At 40.6% G+C, this 23916-nt stretch overlaps 2 protein-coding genes across 7 annotated transcripts in view; one reads left to right on the forward strand and one right to left on the reverse strand.

Annotated features, from left to right (window-relative positions):
- The window catches only part of LOC100755074 (torsin-1A-interacting protein 2), a 32217-nt gene extending 27342 nt beyond the window's left edge, over nucleotides 1–4875 (reverse strand). The window contains exon 1 of the mRNA XM_027417336.2: nucleotides 4746–4875. The gene's annotated coding sequence lies outside the window, so the exon portion shown is untranslated. The remainder of the gene's footprint in view (nucleotides 1–4745) is intronic.
- The window catches only part of Tor1aip1 (torsin 1A interacting protein 1), a 31777-nt gene continuing 12256 nt past the window's right edge, over nucleotides 4396–23916 (forward strand). For 2 of the 6 annotated variants that reach the window (XM_027417327.2, XM_027417328.2), the window contains exons 1-9: nucleotides 4396–4899; nucleotides 6664–6741; nucleotides 8829–8888; nucleotides 9798–9842; nucleotides 16617–16655; nucleotides 17763–17843; nucleotides 19661–19717; nucleotides 22523–22564; nucleotides 23442–23510. In XM_027417327.2, the coding sequence (XP_027273128.1) occupies nucleotides 4431–4899; nucleotides 6664–6741; nucleotides 8829–8888; nucleotides 9798–9842; nucleotides 16617–16655; nucleotides 17763–17843; nucleotides 19661–19717; nucleotides 22523–22564; nucleotides 23442–23510 (940 nt within the window). In that variant the 5' untranslated portion in view covers nucleotides 4396–4430. The remainder of the gene's footprint in view (nucleotides 4900–6663; nucleotides 6742–8828; nucleotides 8889–9797; nucleotides 9843–16616; nucleotides 16656–17762; nucleotides 17844–19660; nucleotides 19718–22522; nucleotides 22565–23441; nucleotides 23511–23916) is intronic. The other 4 variants (XM_027417329.2, XM_027417330.2, XM_035445285.1 and 1 more) reach the window with 2 other exon arrangements.

A 23916-nucleotide genomic window follows, 5' to 3' on the forward strand; every position in this document is an offset into this window, starting at 1 on the left:
ACTTCTGATCCTCCTGCCTCTGTTGGACCCAAAAGTGAAGTCCAACTCCTGGAGACGCACCCCACAGAGTCACTCACAGGGCACAAGTTCGATGCAAAACCAAAAGGATTTTATTCCAATGCATTGAGGTTGTTCTCTAGGAAGAGAACGGCCCCGAGTTTCCAAAGCAGGCAGTTTTTATGTCTTTTTGGTCACTAGGCAGGAGTGTGACAACATATTGATTGGCTATAACATACATGAGTCATTTACTGATTGGTTGGGAACTGAACTTAAAATTTTGCCCACGAGGGGTTTGGGATGTTATTTTGGTTTTTACTCCTGCAAGGCCATGGGACAGCTAGTGGTTTTTCTGGGAACAGAGTGACTTATATTTATTTTCAAAACTTGGGTGCTCTGGAGCAGTGTAACCCATAACAATTTTTAGAAACCAGACAGTTGTTGAAGATAATAGAAACTAGTGATAACAATTTCCAGAGACAGGTCATCATGACCGACCATTTCATGTGTTCTTTGTCCCAGAGCTGTGTGTGCCCAGAGTAATTTTTAAATACATGCTGGTGGGTATCAGGCTAGGCTTGAGCTGGGGTCTTTCATCTCCATCTTCTGAATGCTGGGATTACAGGATTGTACCACCACAAATGATTTATATATCACAGATGGTTTATACAGTTTACAGAACCCAAGACTTGGTGCATGCTAGGCAAGCATTCTGCCAACTGAGCTACAACCCTAGCACTTCCTCCTTTCCTTAATAAAATTAATAATTTTGCCCTTTGCTGCAAAAGCTATAATATTTCCCTGCCCAGTCAGAAATGTGATTAAGCACAATAAACCAATTCTATTTATATGTGTGTACATGTACACATGTGCCTATGGGAGTTAATGTGAACCATGTTCTTGCAGGAGCTCAAGGACACCAATAAAGGGCACCAGATCACCTAAAACTGGAGTTACACACTGTTGTGAACCACCATGTTGGTGCTGGAAATAAGAACAGCAAGGACAGTAAGCACTCTTAAGATTTGATCAATCTCTCCAGCCACCCCACACACTCTCAATAATTAAAAATAATATTTAAATGATTTGCCAGGCACAGTGACATCTATCTGTAAACCTAGCACTTGGGAGATTAGCATAAGAGAATCAGGAGTTCAAGGCCAGCTTCAGTGTAGCAAGATGAATAAAAACCCAGAGACAGATATTGGGATTCAAGCTGAAGATTAGAAAAGCAAAGTGGCCAGCCACTAGAGAGTTCTTACTAAGGCTAAGACCTCAGAGTGATTGTAGACTGCTATGATCTCCACCAAGACCCTCAAACTGCTCAAAGAGACTGCACTGAGCTCCTGCTTTATATTCTCTCTAGTTCTAGGATTAAAGGTGTGATCTGTTTCTCTTTGAGACTGATTCACTCTCGTGTAGCCCAGGGTGGCCTTGAACTCATAGAGATCCATCTGCCTCTGCCTCTGCCTCTGCCTGTCTCCCAAGTGCTTCTATTAAAGATGTGGCTACCACTGCCTGTCTTCTATGGCTAACTAGTAGCTTAGGTGTGTGGCTAACTAGTTGGCTTAGCCCTTTACTAGGTGTGTTAACCAGTGGCTTAACTCTGCATTCTGATCTTCAGTGAATCTTTATTAGATCATAAACAAAATATCACCACTCCTCAGCTTTATAGTGAGTTCTAGGCCAGACTAGGCTACAACAGATCCTGTTTCAAGAAGCCCTCCTCAATAAAATACTTTCATTTAAAACAGTTGAAGAACACTGATTGCTCTTCCAGAGGACGGAGATTTGATTTCCAGCATCCACACGGTGGCTTCAACTGTCTGTTAGCTCCAATTCCAGGAGATCAAATGCCCTCCTCTGGCCTCCATAGGTACCAGGCACACACATGGTACATAGGTATACATGCAGGCAAAACACCAATGTACATTTTTTTTTTTTTTACTTAAAAGTTGCTTAAATTAAAAAGCCATCATGCCAGGTGGTGGTGGTACACGCATTTAATCCCAACACTCCAGAGACAGAGGCAGTCAGATCTTTGTGAGTTTGAGTCCAGCCTGGTCTACAGAGTGAGATCCAGGACAGGCTCCAAAGCTACAGAGAAACCTTGTCTCAAAAAAGCAAAAGCCAACATAAAGAGCACATGATTTTTAGATATAGCTCTGTTAGCTAAACATGAGTTAATACCAGTTATTAATTTCATTTTTTGTGTATCTGTCTTCTCTAACATGACAATTCTCTGTAAAATTCTTCAGTATTTCACATTCTCAAATTCCTGAATTTTTGAAGTCCAAAGCTCAGATTGCCACACTGATGGCCCAGAAAATCCCTTTTAATACTGGAAATGAATCTGCTGTCTATAATGTTATCTCTTTTAGTATGAAAGAGTGGCCCAAAAGAGATTGGAAAACATCTACAGCAGAATATCTGGTTTGACAAGAAGTTGGCTTTAACTCACAGTAATCAAAGTTTGGTGTTTGCAAAGTTGCTAGGTGTGGGTGGCAGCCACCAGAGTTAAGAAGATGCATTCCTATCCCCTAGACAAGAGGGAAAATTCTAAGCAAATATATGTTAAAATTACCTGCCTCTAAACTTTAACACTCTCATCATTTTTCTTTGAAAAAATCATTCATTTCCTTGTCACAGATTTCCTTTCTAAGAGTCATTCATAATCCTTTCATAAGCACTTTTTATTACAAAATAACATACATGTCAATTACCCAATAATCTCCCTAACCTCTCATTTTCTCTGACTGCCAATCATATACAGAACCTCTTCACTTTCATTTTCAGTGCATCCTCCAAACCAGAGTTTTACAAGCCAGCACCCAGGTTTCTTTAGTCATGTTGTAGTAAATGTTTTAAAGAGGCTCTTTACACACACACACAGAGCATAATATGAGCTTAGAATATTAACACTATAAAATTTACATCCTTTCAATGCTGTAAATACATTAAAGAATTTTTGTGATTGTTAATTGTTTAACTAGCCACTTTACAAAGAAAGCCTTACTGAAAAACACATAAGCCAGATATTAGAAAAAAAAATCTCATAAATTTTCCTGGCTACCATGAATGAGTATCACTTTGTTTTCCTTAAACAGATTTTAAAAAGAGAAGTAGGGCCAGGTATGGTGTCCACATCTTTAGTCCTAGCATTGGAGGGTGTGTGTGTGGGGGGGAGGCAGGTGGATCTGTGAGCTTGGGGCCAGTCTAGTAAGTTCCAGGACAGGCAGAGATACATAATGGGACACACACACACACAGTCGGGGGGGGGGGGGGGCAGCTGTCTTGTTACATCCCTCTAGTTTCTCTGGCTATATTTCTTTGTATATAGTAAGCAAAGCTAAACGAAGCTCCAAATAGGATATATCCTGCCTGACTCCAATTCTTTGTGTTGGTAACCAAATTTATGGACTATTAGTGAAAATTTCAGTAATTGGGAATATGTATAAGTTTGAGCAACAACTTAAGGTCATTAGTTAAAATACTGTAAAACACAATTTTATTTTCAAAACCACTGTTAACTGGCTTCCATATAAAAACTTAAAATCGATTCTTTTAGGGCTAGGGGTATAGCTTATTGGTAACCACTTGCCTAGTAAACTTGAGGCCCTCGGTTCAGTCCCCAGTACTTGTGGGAGTGGGGGGGGGGGAGTCCTATTCATTTATATCATAGAAAGTTCTCCAAGGAGACGTGCTATGTATGTACTTGAATGTAGCAGAAGGTTTTTCTCTCAATAGTAACTCAGACTTTACAAGTAAATTGACTTTCCTTCAGTTTGTCTAAACGTATACACCTCAACACGATTTTAAGGGGTTCATGGGCGAATTAAAAGTTTAAGCTGGGTGAGAGCCTTCATAAGGTGCTTAAAACTGTAATTCTCGCCATAAGATGACGTGCAAAAACTATCTCTGATCATTTGAAAAGGAGTGGCCAAAGTTATCAGGAAAACTGCGCAACAGCTTGGGATCAAGGGCTGGAAGTCGCCCTTTGCCAGGGCCTCTGGGACCCGGGACCAGAGAGCGCCTCCTGTGGTGGGCAACCGGACGCCAGCAGTAGGCACCGGCCATTTCTTTTACCACCTCCCCGTCTCCTCCACCTTTCCCTCCCTCAAGGCCAAGGACAGCGGCGTCCTCCTCCCCCTTCTCCTCCTCTTTGGCGCCTCCAGCCAGGAGGCGGGGGTGACCCATAGCAGCTGACCCGGCTCGGGCACTGCCTCTTCCACAGCCCTCAGGACACACCATGGGCCCAGAGGCTGGTTTGCGGCACACTGGCGACGACGCAGGCGGAGGCCGCGGCGACTCCCAGCTACCTCCCTGACCCACCGCGACAACTTCCCCGAAGCCATCGCCACCACCTGCAGGGGACTCTGACCGCGGCAAAGCCATCCGTCTCCGCTACGGACTTGACAGCTACGTAAACAACTATGGAGGGAGACAGGCGGCTGACCCAGGCGCCGGGAGGAGGATGGGCCATCGACGTCACGCCCAGAGCCCCCATCCGGGAACCAAGGCGGAGGCTCGCCCCTCAAAATGGCGACAGCAGTGACGCGCCTGCCTACGGAACTCACCCGTCGCGCCACGGACGACGGGAAGTGAGGTTTTCAGAAGAGCCGCCAGAAGTGTACGGCGACTTCGAGCCCCCGGTGACCAAAGAAAGGTCCCCGGGGGGAAGACGTACCCCGCCAGAAAAGTTCCGGCCGGATTCTGCGAAAGAGGAAGTGAGAGAAAGCGCTTACAACCTTCGTTCTCGACCACGGAGGCGGCGGGGACCCCAGGAAGCCGAGGAGATGAAGACGCGAAGGTCCACCCGGTTGGAGCAGACCTCACAGCAGCCTCAGCCGCAGCTGTCTCCGGCTACGAGCAGGCGAGGATTACGGGACTCTCAATCCTCAGGTGAGGACGGCGGAGGTAACAGTCTCAGCCGCCGGCGCCCGTGCGCGCGCAGTGGCGGGAGGAGCGCCCCTGTGGACTCCGGCCCCGCTTCCGCGGCCCTGTGGGCGCGCGCTCCCGTCCTGCGTCCACCCGGACCCTAAGGAGGAAAGGACGCACCGGCCCGCGGAGAGGTGGAGGTGCCAAGGGACCCGAGCAGATGCGGGGAGCTCTGCCCATCTCTGAGCATCAGTTTAGGGCAGTCTAGGTCGCCTAGTCTTTCTGCAGGGTTTTGCTAGCGTCGGCGATTAAGCCATTGTCGGGACTCCAAAATTACTCTAGGCTCGGTTTCATTTCCGTCCCCTTTGCCAAGGCTTCTACCGAAGCCACTTCCACTTCCATTTCCTTTTTTTTTTTTTTCTTTCTTTCTTAAATCTCGGGGACATCAAGTAAGTCCCCAATTGAGAATCAGGGTTTTAAGTTAATTTTCCAGGCGATTTCTCTTCCCACCAAAACTGGGGGAAAGAGATGCTTCCTAGGCGGATGCTACCAAGGATAGCCTACTTTAATGAACTGGCTTGTGCCCTTACTCCAGATGCATAAAGTGTGGTGGTCTCTGCCCAACTTTTCCCCTGGTTGAAGGTAGTCTCTGTAACCTCAAACACCTATACAAGTCAAGGCTGACAAAGTACCGAAATAAAGCACTGGTCTGTTCATTAGGAAAGCTTCTTCTAAATGAACCCCCAACTGCCGACAGTGTGTGTACTATAGTTTTAGTTAAGTGACAAGTGAATCAAATTTCTTTAAAGACATCCTCCCACACCCTGATCTCAGATATAACTGAGCCACAGGTGGTTTCCAGTAAGCCTCATTGTAAATCACCTAACTGTGAGGTAAAATTTGGAGGGTTTGAGTCACAATGGTAGACACTGATACATCTAAAAAAGGAGTGAATGTTTAGCTTGGAGCACAATAAACATCTTGCAGGTTTACCTGCTTGCCCCTAAAATCCTGACACACTTGAAGACCTGTTGATTTTGGAAATTATGCTAAGGATGTGCACATTCTTTTGAATGCAACAAAACTGTTTGTTCTTTATATATGTTAGTAGTATTTCTTGTAAGATGTTAAACTTAATGAAAAACAGGAGCCTGTCATGTATGCCTGGTAGCAATTTAGATACTTTGTTTAATTCTGTCTCAGAATCTTGAGACAGTGCTTTGCACACAGGAGGCAATATGAGGTGTTACTTTTTATTGACTCCCACAGAGCCTCCTGCACTCAAATAAATTTTACCTTTTGGAACATTTTTTTAAAGGATTTAAACATATCTTCTACCTACTTAATCCACATCTTTTTTTAACCTTCTAAAGTAACATTTTTTGTTGTAAAACAACAATCAATAGTTTATATTTCGTTATAGTTATATGCATGTCTGTGCAGTTGCATGTATCTGTGTGAATATATGCACATGTGTGAACAGTTACTCTTGGAAGCCAGAAGATGACATTAGGTCCCCTGGAGTTGAAGTTACAGGCTACTGTGAGCCACTTGGACTCGTGTGCTGATATCCTCCAGTGTTCTGAAAGAGCAGCAAATGCTCTTAACCACTGAACCCTCTCTCCAGACCTCATTATACTGTGTCTCAAGAATTCTGACTAATTTAATTCCCAAGTTTTGAGCCTAGAGAAACTGAATACTTGCATCTTACTTTTGAATGTGCATACTGCGTGCCTTAATTTCTCCCAGGTCATCTAACTTAAGTTTTATCTCTCCTCACTTCTCTAGAGGATGAACCTTCTTCTTCCCAAACTGTTACAAGCCAAACAGCCTCAAAGAGAACTGTCAGAACACCAGATGCTTCAAGTAAGAATACTTTATTTTTTGTTTTTCTCTGTACCTGCCAAGGGCTCATCACTTCAGAGTATTGTGAGTCTTCTTTATCAGTTCACTAAATTAAGCCATGTGGACATCCAAGGACATGCAAGGGTGAACCATCCAGTGAGTTCACCTATCAGCTACTTTGTATTTGTTAATCTTCATAACCTTGCAGGGAAGTACTCTGTCCCCCTTAATAGATGAGAAAACTGGAGCTCAGAGTACCTAAGATTCTTCTCTAAGATCGTATGCTACATGACTAAACTAAAATTTAGACTCACGTTTGACTATCTTAAACCTTTTCCTTTTCCCCAAACCTTCACTTTCACTCTCAGGTAATCACTCATAAAGTGTCAAATGGTTATGTCACAGTGTCTTCTGCTTAGCTGTTTCTGCATGCTAAAACCCTGGCACAGTGCTGTTTCAATTCTGTCATCTTATTACTATGTTTCATTAAACCCAAGGTATCAGTTGTAAGGTATGGCATCATTTTTTCATGTGCCACCTAGAAGAAAAAAAATACTGCCTATTTCGGTAATTTGTAGTAATATACCATAATTATATAATAGATGATTTCAGAGATGTTTAAAATATAATAAAGAAAATATGTCCTAGAATCACTATAAAAGGGAAATGGTTATATTTAATAGTTCACTGATTTTTTTTTTTCCCCTGAGACAGGGATTCTCTGTGTAGCTTTGGAGCCTATCCTGGCACTTGCTCTGGAGACCAGGCTGGCCTCGAACTCAGAGATCCGCCTGTCTCTGCCACTGATTTTTTTTTTTTTTAACTAATACATTATACATCTTTGTTGTTGTTTGTTGTTGTTGTTGTTGTTGTTGTTGTTGTTTTGAGACAGGGTTTCACTGTGGCGTTGGAGGCTGTTCTGGAACTAGCTCTTGTAGACCAGGCTGGTCTCGAACTCACAGAGGTCCTCTGCCTCTGCCTCCCGAGTGCTGGAATTAAAGGCATGCTCCACCACCTCCCAGCCGTGTTTTTCATTTTTAATTCTCATGTGTCTATGATGTGTGTAGGTGCCACTGTACACTTATGGAAGTCAGAGGAAAATCTTGTGAAGTAGATTCTCTTCTATCTTTACGTGACTATGGGTATTGAACTCAGATTGTCAGATTTGGCAGCAAGTGCCTTTACCCATGGAGCCATCCCACTGGCCTAAGAAAATATATCTGTATACATAATTTTCTTGACTAAAAACTAGTATGTTTTAAATGGCTTTATTATAAACCCTATACCTTTAAACTCGATCGTTTGAAATGAAACATGGCTAGTATTAATATTTCAAATTAGTCTTTCCATTTCCTGGATATATATATGATTAAATAGTTAAAGAGTATGTTAACTCTAAAACTATATCACAAGTATATATCACAAAGTGTGATATAGCACTTGAAAGGCCAAGGTAGGAGAATTCCTTCAGTATAGGGCCTACCTATGCTATGAAGTGAAACCTATCTCAAAAATAAGCAAAGACCAATTTCACACATAGAATAAGACAGTCAAGTTGATGATATAGTGCATATTTTGGTCCCCACTCCACCCTGCTTTTACATACCGAGGATTGAACCCAGGGTCTAACACTGGCTGGAGAAACTACGTCTCTGGTCCCTGAATTTGGTTACTAATAGTCTTTGGGTTTTGGGGCCAGGGCCTCATGTAGTCTAAGCTGGTACCCAAACCCACTGGGTGGCAAAGGGTAACCTAGCATCAAACCCCTGATCCTCCTACCTCTACCTCCCATATGGTAGAATCATAGGCATACACATATACCATCATGCCTTGCTTGAATAGTTTAGAAGGATTTTATTTACTAGTCCTCTTCTTTTGAACAATATGGTCTACTGAGAAAAATTTCTGGTTTTTTCAAGACTACACATTCTGTAGAGCAGGTAAGTTTATTCTAGTTTACTGTTAGTAGTTCACAAGAGACCATCCCCTAGAGAAATTTGCCTTTAGTTCTCTATCATAATCAGAGTTTGGGAAACTTTCTTGACCAAATGAAGATGATTGAATACTAAGTCTTATGTTTCACATGTTTTTGTCTCTTCCTGTACCAGTGATGAGTGAAGACCCTATAAGCAATTTATGCAGACCCCCACTAAGAAGCCCAAGATCTGGTAAGAGATTGCTCTGTTGATTTAACTCTTTCTTATAAGTACAGTGTTACTTCTAGAGGAGACCTGTATTCATATGGAGCAAAACTTAGCCCAGCATGGTGGTGCACACTTTAATCCCAGAACTTTGGAGGCAGAGGCAAGGGGACCAGGAGACCAGGGTTATCTTGGCTACAGAGAGTTTAAGAACAGCCTGAGCTACATGAGACTAATGAAGTCTTTCTGCATCCATTGTCTTCTGTCCACCTTGCCTTAACATCAGAAGTGACCAGAGTCAGCTTATGTTTCCAGAGATACACCTGCATCTTTTTGACAGTGCTGAGACTTGAGCCCACAGCCTTGCACATACTACGCAAGCTTTCTACTGTCAGTCTCCCTTTTTAAACATAAAGCTTGCATCAGTGAATATTCTTCGTTTCTTGTTGTTTGTTTCCACTTCATTTCACATGTATCAGGAGATCTTTCCCTGTTGGTGTATATAAAAGGCTTCTGCGTTGTTTTGGAAAGATTATTCCTTACATGGTGCTATGATTCTTTCATGCTTGATGCTTTCAAATTAAGGCTGGGGACTTCTTAGTCTTCTCAGTATATTACTAATAAAAGATTCAAGACAAAGGCTTTGTGGCATGGAACTATAAACTGTTGCTGCCTCAACTAATTTCCTTTTGACTAAAACTTTGGAAGTCCTTAAATTGGTTTGAAGACTATGAAAGAAAACTAGTAAGGTTATTCCATACAATCTTCTTGAACTTTGTTTTCTGCTTATTGGCCCTTTATATTAGGTCTCTGTTGCATTTCAACCACTCCCTTTCAGATGATAAAAATCTCCTAAGTGTCTGAGCGATTGGTTAAAGGACTGTATGCTGCTTTTCCTTTTCAGTTCTAATCATTTTCTTGCTGTCTCTCTTACAGATTCAACGTACAAAACAAATGGAAATTCTAAAATGAGTGAAATAGGTTTGTTTTTCTCTTAATTCAATGTTCTTATTGAAGATTCTTAGCAAAATATAAAAGTATGTGTTTTGTGGTTGGCTTGAGACTATGACTTTGTTCATTATCTCAGCTTATAGGGTGGTGTCCCTGGAACTCCTTAGGTTTTATTCTGTCTAAAATTGTCTTATTTATTGCTTGAATTCATGTGAAAACCTGTAGTAATAAAGTACTTTTTATGTGGTGCTCAGGGTTGAACCATGGTCTCACACATGCTTGTCAAGCGTTCTACCATTGGGCCTCATCCTCTCAAACCTCCTTGTTGTCCTGTTCTGGTTTTGTTGTATCCTTTTGTTTTTGATTTGTTTTGTGAAACAGGTTTCATGTATTGTGACTGGTCTCAGCTGTGTAGCTGAGAATGACCTGGAACTCCTGATCCTCCTCCCAAGTGCGAGGATTACAGATGTGTGCCACCAAATCTAACAAAGGAAGGTACTTTTTATTAGCCTTTGTTTAATTTATACGATGAGGAGAAAGGAAATGTCAACTAGGGTGTATTTTTCCCTGGATTCAGAAACTCAGTTTTGTTTTTGTTTCATAAAAGCCATGCCCTTTACCTTTTTGTTGTTGTTTCACTAATTTAAATTCTTTTTAATGTTTGCCTTGACATGGAACATGAGATTTCAACATCTGATTTTAGGGATCTAGGGACATGGTTCAGGAGTTAGGATGATTGCTTTGCATATATAAAATGTGGAGTTCAAACTCTCAACACCTCCATAAAAAACAGGCATGGCTTCGGTGCCTGTAACACTAACCTGCTGAGTATTAGAGACAGTTGGATCCTAGTTGCTCCATGGCTAGCTGTCCTAACTGAAATGTCAAATTCAGGTTCAGGAAAAGACCCTGTCTGATGGGAATAAGGCAGAGGACAATAAAGGAAGACAGTATTGTTTTCCTCCCATTTTCACATGCTCGTGTGTAGGTACACACCTGTACACACATACACAAATAAGGAAGATGGGCCTGTTGGCTCATGCCTTAGTCCCAGTACTTCGAAAGGGAAGGCAAGAGGACCAGTAGTTCAAAGCCATCTTAGCTTTGTGTGAAGCTACATTGGATGTGGTTGGAATTGATTTAAAATTTTAAGACATTTTGAAAATTTTTTCTTTATAAATACAAATTCCTCTATTAAACATATTTTTACCTAGGCCTGGGCTAAGTTTTATAAAGACTTTAGGATCTATAGTTTCTGGATACCAAGATGAACTGTGCAATATATTCCTTATCATATGTGCTTTTGCTTACAATAGTTTCATTTTTGATTTTTTTGTTTTATTTTGTAGAGTCAGAGACTCATTTAGCCCAGGCTAGCCTCAAACTTACTATGTAGCTGAGAATGATTTTGAACTCATGATCTTCCTAACTTTATCTTCCAAGTCTAGGATTACAGACTTTTGCCACCATGCCCAGCTTCCACAAGTTTCTTTTTTTTTTTTTTAAGATTTTATTTATTATGTGTACAATGTTCTGTCTGCATGTATGCCTGAAGGCCAGAAGAGCGCACCAGATCTCATTACTCATGGTTGTGAGCTACTATGTGGTTACTGGGAATTGAACTCAGGATCTCTGGAAGAGCAGTCAGTGCTCTTAACTTCTGAGCCATCTCTTCAGCCCCAAGAGTTTCTTAAATTTTCTATTTAACTGGGCATGATTTATTTAACATGGGCATCTATTTAACATGGGCACATGACTGTAATCCTAGCACCTGGGGGAGGTTGTAAAATAGGATTACCACAAATTCATGGCTAATCTGGGCTACATTAGAGTTCTAGGCCAGCATGGACTACACAGTAAGACTGTCTTAAAAAAGAAAAAAAAAAAAATAAAGGAAGCTGAATAAGAGGAAAATGAAATCAAAGCAAGAAGTCATAGATGCTACTGATTCATCATCAGTATGTATTAATTAGTCTATGTAGTTTTTTAAGATTTGTTTATTTAATTTTATAATGTTTCCCAGCATGTATGTGTGTGTGCCTGGTGCCCATGGCGGTCAGAAGAAGTCATCAGATCTCCTGGAACTAGAGTGGCATGTGGTTGTGAGTCACTGTGTGGGGGCTAGGAATTGAACCCAGGTCCTCTAGAAGAATAGCCTGTGCTCTAACCTCTGAGCAATCTCTGTAACCCAGGCTGTATATCCTTGTAGCTTCCATTAAAAGATGAAAACAAGCCAGACACACACATATAGTCTTAACTCTTTAGAGGCTTGGTGGAAGAGGATCAGAATCCTGTCTCAAAAAAAAAAAAAAAAAAAGAAGAAGAAGAAAGGAGATGAAATGTCTAAAACCTTATATGAACCCTTAATTAGTCTCAGACTGTTTTTCTTATGTTGCTATGTATGAACAAACTTCTTTTTAACCACTTCCTATGTCAATGACTGACCTAAATGCTAGGACCATAAAGAGCTGTGAGGTGGGGTTTTTTGGGTGTGTGTGTTTTTTTTTTTTTTGGTCTGGATCTCACAAGTATGTTAGGTAATGAAAAAGAAAAATTTTCTTTTCCTTTTTATTAAAAATCAGGAGGTTGGGCAGGGTTGTGAGTATGAGGCCGGCCTGGGCTACTAACTCAAATGAAAAATAGTCGTAACTTCATAAGTTATTATAACAGTTTGCGTAGAATATGGAGGAAAAGTGCCCTACATAGAGAGGTTCAGCCTTTGAAGTCGGAAAGGCATTTGATTGAAATTTGAAATACAAATAGCAGGCAAAGGCAGGGAAGAGACTTGCAAATACTGCAGTCTGTCTTGGGACAAGCTTCATTATTTTGCCTTTAGAGACCATGTGTTGCAGGAGCTGCAATTCCTCCATATTGGTGACAGCACTACATTAGAGATCTTTTTTTTTTTTTTTTTTTTTTTTTTTTTTGGTTTTTCGAGACCAGGTTTCTCTGTGGCTTTGGAGGCTGTCCTGGAACTCACTCTTGTAGACCAGGCTGGTCTCGAACTCACAGAGATCCACCTGCTTCTGCCTCCCGAGTGCTGGGATTAAAAGTGTGCATCACCAACGCCCGGCTTAGAGATCTTTTTTATTGGAGGCCTTGAATAATGTGTGGAATGATGTTCTCAGTCGCAACATAAGGATTGCTCTCTCTTGCTCTCTCTCTCCTCTCTCTCTCTCTCTCTCTCTCTCTCTCTCTCTCTCTCTCTGTGTGTGTGTGTGTGTGTGTGTGTGTGTGTGTGTGTGTGTGTGTGTGTGAATGAGTGAGGGGGGAGAGGGTATAGAGGGACAACTTAAGTCATTTTTTTCATTTTTTTTTTCTCCTTCCACTATATAGATTACAGGAAAGGAATTCAGGTCCTGGTGCTTGGTGGCAACTGAGCCATCTTGCCAGCCCAATACTGGCTTTGTTCTTTTTTTCTTTTTTTGTTTTGTTTTTGGTTTTCTGAGACAGGGTTTCTCTCTTTAGAACACGCTGGCCTTGAACTCCGATACCTGCCTGCTTCTGCCTCCCAAGTGCTTGGACTAAAGGTATGCACAACCATTGCCCAGCCTCCAATACTGGCTTTTTTCAAGTGGTGAGATCAAAATAACCTTGTATAGCCAATTATCAGTTGGTGTCTTGAATGCTGTTGATAAATATTTAAGGATGTTAATAATGTTAATAAAATTCTAAAGAAAAGCTCTTCAGACAGTAGGGAAACAATTTTCAACCTTTTTTTTTTTAGAAAAAAAAAAGCTGGGGTTGGCAGCCCCCACCTGTAATGAAGGGAGAAAGAGACAAGAGAATTATGAGTTTAAAGCCCATCTGGGTTATATAGCCAGACCCTGTCATGAAAAATATTCAGTGTACCATTTTTTATTATAGTTTAAAAAATAAGTTTAGTTTTTCATTTTGTGACACAGCCTTTATCACCCACATTGTCTTAGAACTTGTAATACTCCTGCTTCTGCCTCCAAATCCTAGGATTACAGGCATGCATCACCATACCTAGTTTCCATTCAGTCTTTTGTAAAAGTTTTTGTATAGTAAATAGTTTATAAAGAATAAGCCAGGCACAGAGGCTCATGTGTGCTATCTGAATAATTATATAAATTAAAATGTTGTACAAAGAGTAAAATACTGTAATAGTCTAGTAATTTGAAAATAAAAATTGAAAGCTGAGCATGCTAGTACATGCCTTTAATCCTAGCACTCAGGAGTCAGAAGCAGGAAGATCTTTGTGAGTTGACTCAAAGAGAAAAAGAAAGGAAAAATCTAAGGGGGTAGTAAGAAGGTTCAGAGGTTACTGGCACTTGCTGCCATACTAACCACCACGTGATGAGTTCTTCTGCACCTTGTCCTCTGATCACAGCACAAACACACTGAACAAATAAAATGGAATTTTAAATTTTAAAAAATTTTTAAAAATTTAAAGGATAAAATTTAAAGAATAAAAGACTTCCTATAATTCAGAATGGAAGTAAAATTTCAATGGTTTTCCCAACCTCTGTGTGTGTGTGTGTGTGTGTGTGTGTGAGAGAGAGAGAGAGAGAGAGAGAGAGAGAGAGAGAGAGAGAGAGAGAGAGAGAGAGAGAGAGAGGAGAGAGAGAGATTATTTTGAGCTAGTCTTACTATGTAGCCTAGGCTGGCTCATCCTCTTTTGCCTTAGCCACTCCTGAATGCTGGAATCACAGTTGTGCAGCACCACACCCAGCAACTTGCATTTTACTTCTTTAAACGAGAAAACGAAGGAACAGTAATGGGGCACCTGGTGCACAGCATGAGCTGTGCCAGCTTTAGCTCTCTGAGAGAAGTGTGATGTTATTGGCAAGTTTCTCAGAGTGTCTGTTTTCTAGCAATACATTTTAGACACTGATTTATACTTGCCACTGTTTTCAGTAGAACTCAAACTTCGACTAATATAATTAACCTAATTAAATTTATGTGAAAAAATTTCAAATTCATAATATAATGTTTAGAATCACTTTCTGAAATCATACTTCCACATGTCAGCCTATAATGAGTAGTATGCAAACCAACTCTCCAAAACAAAGTTTATTGGAGAATTGCAACATATATCATGGCAGACCCATATATCCAAGGTAAAAAGCAAAAAGCAAGTTAAAAAAAGACAAGTTTGCCTAAGCTGTTTTGAAGTAAACCACACTGGCTACAGGAAGTATTGCAGGAGTCCGTGGTTACTTTACAGAAAGTATCTAGTTGGGGACTTGAGACAGGGTGCAGGTCTGCATCATCTAAGTGCTCTGCCTAGTGTGAACTGGACCTTTGCTTCAATCCCCAGCACCACAAAAAAGGAAGAAGAGTTACTAATCTGAAAGTTTATGTTTTCAGACTCATTGTTATTTATCATAACCACACATTTGAGGAGCCTTCTCGTGGCTTCCAGTCTACTTTGCTTAGGTTTGGCATAAATGACTCTGTTGTGATGCTGAAAGCTTTTGTGCCCTTTTAAAAAGCAGGTGGAGATAAAGGCTGAAAAGAAACATTCTCCCAGCTTTGCTAAAGTCTGAGTCATCCTAATTCTCTATAGTTTTACTCAGTATTTTCACCCAGATATGCTTATATTTGGGTGTAACTTCCTTTATTGGAAAAGACAGTCTGTCTCAAAGGAAAAGTCTTTCATTATAGGCCATGTGCAATCCTGACTTTTAAGTTTGGTTGATGTGTTTGCTTGTTTATCTTTCAATTCCCCATTTATGGATGTTTATCTTTAAATTTCCTATTTCGAACAACAGCAGGGTGATGTCTGTTCATCCTTCTCTTTGTCACACTAGTGCACCAAGGACTTGTTACTTCAACTTGTTAGGCTTTTGAAGGAAGCAGAGGAGTCTGGCAAATAGAATTAAAATATGTAAACCTGTGCGACTGTAGGAACCTAGAATATTTGTCAATGTGCAATTTAATGTTTTCTGTACATGTTACATTTACAGTACAAACAGATCTATGACAGGTATGTTCTATATGCCTGTAATACCAGCATTCAAGAGATACATATAGTAGGACAAGAAGTTCAGAGTTACCTTCCATACATAGTAAATTTGAGGTTATCCTGGGCTATCTAAGATTCTGTCGCAATAACAACAAAAATTAAAGCCCTGGGACTGCAGAGATTGGTGCTAAAGTTGAGTGTTTGCTCTTCCAGTAGACTTGAATTCACTAGAACCCATGTCAGGCAGCTTACAATCTCAACGCTGGGGGCTCTGATGCCCTCTTCTGGCCTCTCGGGCACTTGTATACATATACATCGGTAAAAAGAAATCTTTTTAAAAGTACACGTTTTATAAAGCTAAAAACCTACCAGGCATGGTGGTATACTCCTTGAATCCTAGCACTTCAGAAACAAGAGGCAGGTGGATCATTGTGAGTTCAAGGCTAGTCTGGACTACATAGTGAGTTCTAGGCCAGTCAACACTGTACAGTAAGACTCTATCTCAAAAACATAAAATGAATGCCTTTTATTTGGGGCTGGATAGATGACTTAGTGGTTAAGAATGATTACTGCTCTTGCAGAAGACCTGAGTTCATTTTCCAGTACCCATGTCAGGTGGCTTACAAATACCAACTCCATCGTTTTTGCACACATTGACACAGATGCATATGAATTAATATTTTAATAAAAGCATTTGTTTCTAATATGAGTTTGTCAGATTTGTTTCTGAAAGAGCCAAAAGGAAATGATAGATTCTTAGTCATTTTACAGGAACAAAGGTTTTTGTATTTTGTTGATTTTCCTTAGTCATGAGTTCTTATTATTCCTGAGCTTTAGTTTCTGATGGTACATACTTTGTCTTTCTCTTCTAGAAGCTGTCAGTACCCAGCCAGTCCATTTCTCTGAAGAAGGTAATTTCTTTTTAACTATCATGTACTATACTGCTATTCTTTATATTAGAAGTAGTTTTGATAAGTATTTAAGAGGAAGAGCAGAAAACAGTCTTTTTCTTAAAAACAAAATAAAAAACCCACCAGTAAACTATCAAGATAAACCAGGATAGGTAGTTTGGATAGAAAGGATACTATTAAGTATCTTTATCTGTTCAATTTTAATCTTTTTCTTGTTTGTTTTTGTTTTGTTTTGTTTTTTTCTAAGACAGAATTTCTCTGTGTAACAGTTCATGCTATCCTGGAACTTACTCTGTAGACCAAGCTGGCCTTGAATGAACTCACAGAGTGCTGGGATTAAAGGCATGTGCCACTCCCACCCATCTAATTTAGTTCATTTTTAAGCCAATATAATGTGAAATTCGTAGTTTGGATAATGAAATGTTTGTGAGTGTAGGAACATTACCCATGGGAAAAAACCACTGACTTGCAGGCCTACACTAGTCATGTCTGAAATGACAGCCAGTTTACTATGTAGTTTCTTCCCGTAAGCTAAAGATTTCCAATTATTTCCTGATCATCTATTCATTTTGGACTCTTCATTAAAGCCTCAGTGTATAGATTTTAGACATTTGTTTAAGAAATTATGTGCTGGGCCAGGCACATAATTCCAGCACTTGGGAGGCAGAGGCAGGCAGGCAGATTTCTGTGAGTTTGAGGCCAGCCTGGTCTACAAGATCAAGTTCCAGGACAGCCTCCAAAGCCACAGAGAAACCCTGTCTTGAAAAACCAAAGAAAGAAAGGAAGGAAGGAAGGAAGGAAGGAAGGAAGGAAGGAAGGAAGGAAGGAAGGAAGGAAGGAAGGAAGGAAGGAAGAAAGAAAGAAAGAAAGAAAGAAAGAAAGAAAGAAAGAAAGAAAGAAAGAAAAGAAATGATGTGCTGAAAGACCACCAAATGCATGAGCTCAACTGTAGCTCATTTGGAACTTTGTTACTCTAAATGGGCAGTGCAGTAAACAGCAACAGCTGTGTACTGGAGACTCAGATGCTTTAACTTTGACCTGTGTTCAATGCGCATCTTTTCAACATTAGCATAAGTCTATACTAGTGCATTGTCTGCTTCCTTCTAGGAGAAACCGAAGATGATCTAGAGAGCTCTTACAGTGACACCACTGTCAAGGTCAGATCCAGGAACTCCGTTGAGTCTAGAGGTAATGTTGCTGTATATATACTTGTAACTCTTCTCACAGAACCATCTTTTAGTTAAAATTTAGCTTTAAATACTTTTTTAAGCCTTAGAGATTTTTTTAAAAATCATTTTTTTAAAGTTCCATTTTTAGTACATTGTAATTATTCCTTACATTGTATACATGTTATTAGTAATGTGTCATGTAACATGTAGCTGAATAGAGCACTTTTAGCCTGCTTGAATATTTCTGGAAAGCTGTTTTTATTCTCAAGAACTACTGCCAGTTTTTGAATTTTGAGAAATTGATCACATTGGTGTTCAACAGTTTAAGGAGTATTGCTTGGTTTTAGGAACTTCTAGTATTCTTAGATAATTACTTTGTCTTTAGGTCCAATTCTTAACCATGTTAGACATCACAGGAGCTTTTGTTGTTTAAGTATGACAGTCTGTTAATTGTTGATGTGAACTAGTTGATTGGCTAGAGAAAAGTAGTAACTTAAGATGTTAGACTAATTTGTAAACTGTGTAAATGGGTAACATTTTTAGTCCCACAGAAATATTGTTTCATGGAAATCTCTATAATTCTCATGATTTGCATCATCTTTTTTTTTTTTTTTTCATTAAAGATAAGCTCTGGATTGAGTTTAGTGGCACACACTTTTAAACCTAGCACTCACTTGAGGCAGAGGCAAAATAGATCTCTGAATTCTAGGCCAGCCTGGTCTAAGTAGCAAGTTCCAGGCCAGTCAGGAATTCTATGGGGTCTCTATTGTAAGACCCTATCTCAAAAATTAACATGAGATAAGCTCAGGGGACTGAGGACAAACCTTGGTGGTAGAGGGCTTGCCTAGCATTTGGGTGGGAAGCCCTAATTTAAATTTAAAGTTCAAAAGCTAGCTTATAAGCATTTGTTATTTTGTATATCACCTCCCCTTACTTTCCCTCCATTCTTTATCCTGTATTTTACTTAGAGAGGTTTATTTTTACTTTATACATAGGAGGTGCTGTATAACACAGGCTGTCCTTAAATTATTGATCCTGTTGCCTCAGTCCTACCCTTGTCCACAGTAGTGCTGGCATTAAAGAGATGCACCATAGTGCCCAGTTTCCATCATCATTATTCTATTTTTGTTTTTATATGCTAGCATACAAACTAATGGATTTCTTTCTTTTTTTTTGATATTTTCACACACATACATCTGTACAGTTTCTTTGTTCTTCCCTTTCTCATCCCTCATCTTAAAACACTGAATATTTTTATTCTTTCACAATTTCATACATATATGATGCTCCTTGATCATATTCCCCTCAATACCCTCTTTCATCTCCCTCTGCCTCCTGTTAAACTTCTGCTTTTCCCAACAAGTCTCCTTCCTACCTTTTTTGTATGTAAGTGTAGGGTTGCCTGCTCGAGCAGGGGTGGATGAGAGGTTATTTTGGGGGGCAAGGGTAACTTACCAGTGGCTACACCACTGAGGAATGTCTTTCCTTCCCCAGTAACTGTTAACTGCCCACTAGGTCCTTCTTCAGGGTGGTGTCATGGCCCCTCCCCCGTCTGTGATGGAATGTTGATGGTCCAGTCCTTGGCAGGGCTTGTGCACCTCCACTTTCCCTTGATCCTTTTTTTCCTCCTCGAAATAGTCCTTCCTTCTTTCCTGTTCCATGAAAGGGTATGTGTGGTGATGTGCTCTTCGGGCCGAGAATTTTTAAAAACAAATTATGCACTCCAGGTTATTCCCTATAGTTTATCTGTTTCACTCTTTTGATTAAATACTCATTGTTCTCCTACAAAATGAACACTTAAAAAATGATGCAAACAGACACTTTTTTGTTTTTTAGATGAAGCCACCAGATCCTCTAGTTACTGTCAAGAATCATCTTGGAGGTTACCACAGAGTGAGTAGTCCACAAGTTTAAAAGTCTCTGTAGGAAGACAAACCCTGTGCTTTCTGTGGTTTGTCATGTGTCTTTGCCCACATTCTAACATCAGTTGCTTTTAGTTTGTTCACTGATAGTGTGAGTCTTACAACTTTGATATTTTTCATATTTGTTGTTGAGATGATAGGATATAAAATATTGGAAGTGTTTTAAGGTTCAGGTAACAGTGGTCATTAGTGATATTTGGCTTTGATTCTTTTAGGGGTGCTGAGGGTAAAACCAGGTTTGTTTGTTTTTTTGTTTTTTTGTTTTTTTTCAGTACTTTTTAGGCAAGCATTGTATCACTTTGCTATACTCCAGCTCAACAATTTTCTTAGTTGTTACTATTTTCTATTGCAGATACTCTGTAATGAATATGTTTCTTAGGTTAAGCAAAATAATAGTATTTTTCTTTGTCTATTTTTAAATCAAATCCCAGTATTTAACCTATTAATCAACTCATAATTTACTTGTGTGTAAATAGTCAAGAACTTCTTTTCCCTTCTACATTTCCTTATTGAAAACATGCATTGAATCTAAGTTGCCATTTTTTAACATATCAATAAAATGAAAATCTATACACTTAAGCTGTATTATTACATATGGCCTTAAGCACATTTTTCTTAAAAAAATAAAAAATGCTTCTTAGTATTTGATGAAAGAGACATGTGTGTGTGTGTGTGTGTGTGTGTGTGTGTGTGTGTGTGTATATACACATGTCCTTTATTTTCACAAATGCACACAGCTGCTTTTTCTTTTACTTTTTTAAATTTAAATTAGAAATAACCTTCTTTTACATATCAATTCCAGTTCCCTCTCCCTCCCTTCCTCCTCTGACCCCCACTGATTCCTGATCCCATGCACTTTCTGCTTCCCAGGGAGGATGAGGGCTTCCATGGGGGATCTTCAAAGTCTGTCATATCATTTGGAGCAGGGCCTAGGCCCTCCCCCTTGTGTCTGGACTGAGAGAGTATCCCTCTACGTGATTGGGCTCCCAAAGTCCATTCGTGTACTAGGGATAAATACTGATCTACTACCAGTGGCCTTGTAAATTGTCCAGACCTCCAAACTGATGTCCTCATTCAGGGGGTTTGGATCAGTCCTATGGTGGTTTCCCAGCTATCAGTCTGGGTCCCCTTGTTCAGGTCAGCTGCTTCGGTGGGTTTCTCCAGCCTGGTCTTGACCCCCGTTGCTCATCCCTCCTCCCTCTCTGCAACTGGATTCCAGTTCATCTCAGTGTTTAGCTATGGGTGTCTGCTTCTGCTTCCATCAGCTATTGGATGAAGAAGGCTCTAGGATGGCATATAAGGTAGTCACCAATCGGAGAAGGGCTTTTAAGGTAGCCTCTCAACTATTGCTTAGATTGTTAGTTGGGGGTCAATCTTGTAGATCTCTGGACATTTTCCTAGTGCCAGATTTCTCTTTAAGCCTATAAATGGCTCCCTCTATTATGGTATCTCTTTTCTTTCTCTCCTCTATACTTCCCCTGACTCTGTCTTCCTGCTCTCTCCTGTCCTTCTCTCCCCTCCTCTTCTCCCTTCTCTTTCTTCTAACTCCCTCCCCCCACCCCCCCACCCCCATGCTCCCATTTAGCTCAGGAGATCTTGACCCTTTCCCCTTTTCAGGGGGACCATATATGTCTCTCTTAGGGTCCTCTTTGTTTCCTAGCTTCTCTGGCGGACACACACCTACTTTTACTTTTTGTTTTGAGACAGGGTCTCATTGAGTTACCTAAGCAAGCCTTAAACCTGCAATCTTCTTGTCTCAGTTTCCTAAGTAGTTGGGATTGCAGATCTGTCTCACCAGTTCCAGAGGGTTAAACATCCGTGATGGCAGAGTGAAGATGTGGCAGCAGGAGTACCTCAGAGCTCACATCTCATACTTCAAGCAGGAGGCCGTTAGAGCACACACAAAATGTCAGAGTTTTTTGAAACTTCAAAACCTGCCCCAGTGGCACACCGTCTCCAGCAAAGCCATACCTCCTAAGCCTCCTTAGCTAGGGCTACCAACTGGGGACTAAATGTTAAATGTCACCCGAGGCATATGGGGAACATAGCACTCAGACCACCACAGCCTGCTCAGTTGGCTGATTGGCTTTTTTTCCCCTTTCTGTGCTGTGAATGAAAGCCTCACACACACACACTGATGTGTTGTCATTATCTAGTTCTAAGTACTTTTAAGTTTAGAAAAAGGGGAAAATACTGGGCAGTGGTGGTGCACACCTTTAATTCCAGCACTGGGAGGCAGAGGCAGTCGGATATCTGTGAGTTTGAGGCCAGCCTGGTGTACAGAGCTAGTGCCAGGACAGGCTCCAAAGCTCTGAAGCTACAGAAAAACCCTGTCTTGAAAAACCAAAAAAAGGAAGGATGGAAGGAAGGAAGAAAGGAAGGAAGGAAGGAAGGAAGGAAGGAAGGAAGGAAGGAAGGAAGGAAGGAGAGCTGGGAAAGGTGACTCGGTGGTTAAATGTGCTTGCTGCTCTTGCAGAGGACTAGACTTCAGTCCCCAGCACCACAATGCACAGCTCACAACCATCTGTAACTCCATCTTCAGAATATCTAACATCGTCTTCTGGGTTCTTCAGGCACCAGCACACTTGTACATATACATGCATGCACAAAAAAAGTTTTTTTAAAGGGAAAAGCATTTTTATTGTATATTTACTGGTGTAAGGGTAGGATTTGGTTTCTTTATAGCATTCCTGGTAGATAAGTGAAATGTCTATATAACATCTTTTTAGTTTTGTTTCCCAATGTTGTCTGACCTTACTTCTATTTTCTGTTTTAGGTCAGGACTTCACAGCTCATGAGAATCAGCCTTCAGTGCTGAGTAAGTGGTCGATAATATAGTATCTATTTCAGTCAGCCCTGTTCCTACCTTATTCAACCAATAAAAAGTTCTTACACAGCCAGGTGTGGTGACACACACCTTTAATTCCAGCAGAGGAAGGTGGATCTCTGAGTTCAAGGTTAGTCTGATCAGCAGAGCAAGTTCTGAGACAACCAGGGCTACACAAAGAAACCCTGTCTCAAGAAACCAAATAAGTAAATAAAGTTCTAATATGATTTTAAATCATTTCTCCTCAGCTTTAAATCATCACACAATAGTACTCTGTAGTAATTACTCTGTGATGTGACACTGTTCAGGACTGTTTTAGCCTCAGTGGTTTACTTATGGGGTAAATGTCCAACTTTTCTTCTTCTTCTTTTTTTTTTTTTTTTTTTTTTTTTTTTTTTTTTAGATTTTATTTATTTATTATGTATACAACATTCTGCTTCCATGTATATCTGCACACCAGAAGAGGGCACCAGATCTCATAACGGATGGTTGTGAGCCACCATGTGGTTGCTGGGAATTGAACTCAGGACCGCTGGAAGAACAGCCAGTGCTCTTAACCTCTGAGCCATCTCTCCAGCCCTCAACTTTTCTTCTTAAATGTAATTAGAATTCAATAGAGTAGTTTTGAACTCAGTTGTAGAGACAAGAGTAAAGACATACAACATAGTTTGGTGTGGTGAGTGATTATTTTTTTTGTTGGTTATGGGAAGGCTTTTGTCTTCACTGATCTGACCTATGAATTACCTTTTGCTTTGGATGTTTTCCTCCCTATCCTCTCCTTCTGTTAGATTTATTATATAATATTGAAATATGGTGTAAACTTAGAAAGTCTATGAAATGACATTTTTAATATATGTCTTTGCTTCAGACTCAAGATGTCAAAAAAACGCTCAGGAGTGGGTTGAACAAGTCATAAGAATGAGGACTCGACTGCTACGTGAGTAGACACCTCTCTTTTCTGCTGTGCTTTTGTTGAGTATCTAACATACCAAATACTGACTTCTTCAGATAAGTAATAAAGGTCAGCTATGCTATGGCTCCTAGATTGCCATCTGCAGTGCCAGTGCAGTGTAGGAAACGGCTTGAGAAGACCAATGGGTGATATTCTCAGGCCTCAGAAGCTACAGCTCTAGCAACAGCAGCAGTTTGTACATGATAATGAAGTTGTACTCTTCTAATGATTCCGTGTGTGTGTGTGTGTGCGTGTGTGTGCGTGTGTGTGTGTGTGTGTGTGTGTGCGCGCGTGCGTGCGTGTGTGTGTGCGCGCGCGCGCGCGTGTGTGTGCGCGCGCACGCGTGTGTGTGTGTGTGTGTGTGTGTGCGCGTGTGTGTGCGCGCGCGCCG

This window comes from Cricetulus griseus, chromosome 5, assembly GCF_003668045.3.
Source record: "Cricetulus griseus strain 17A/GY chromosome 5, alternate assembly CriGri-PICRH-1.0, whole genome shotgun sequence".
Taxonomy (NCBI): Eukaryota; Metazoa; Chordata; class Mammalia; order Rodentia; family Cricetidae; genus Cricetulus; species Cricetulus griseus.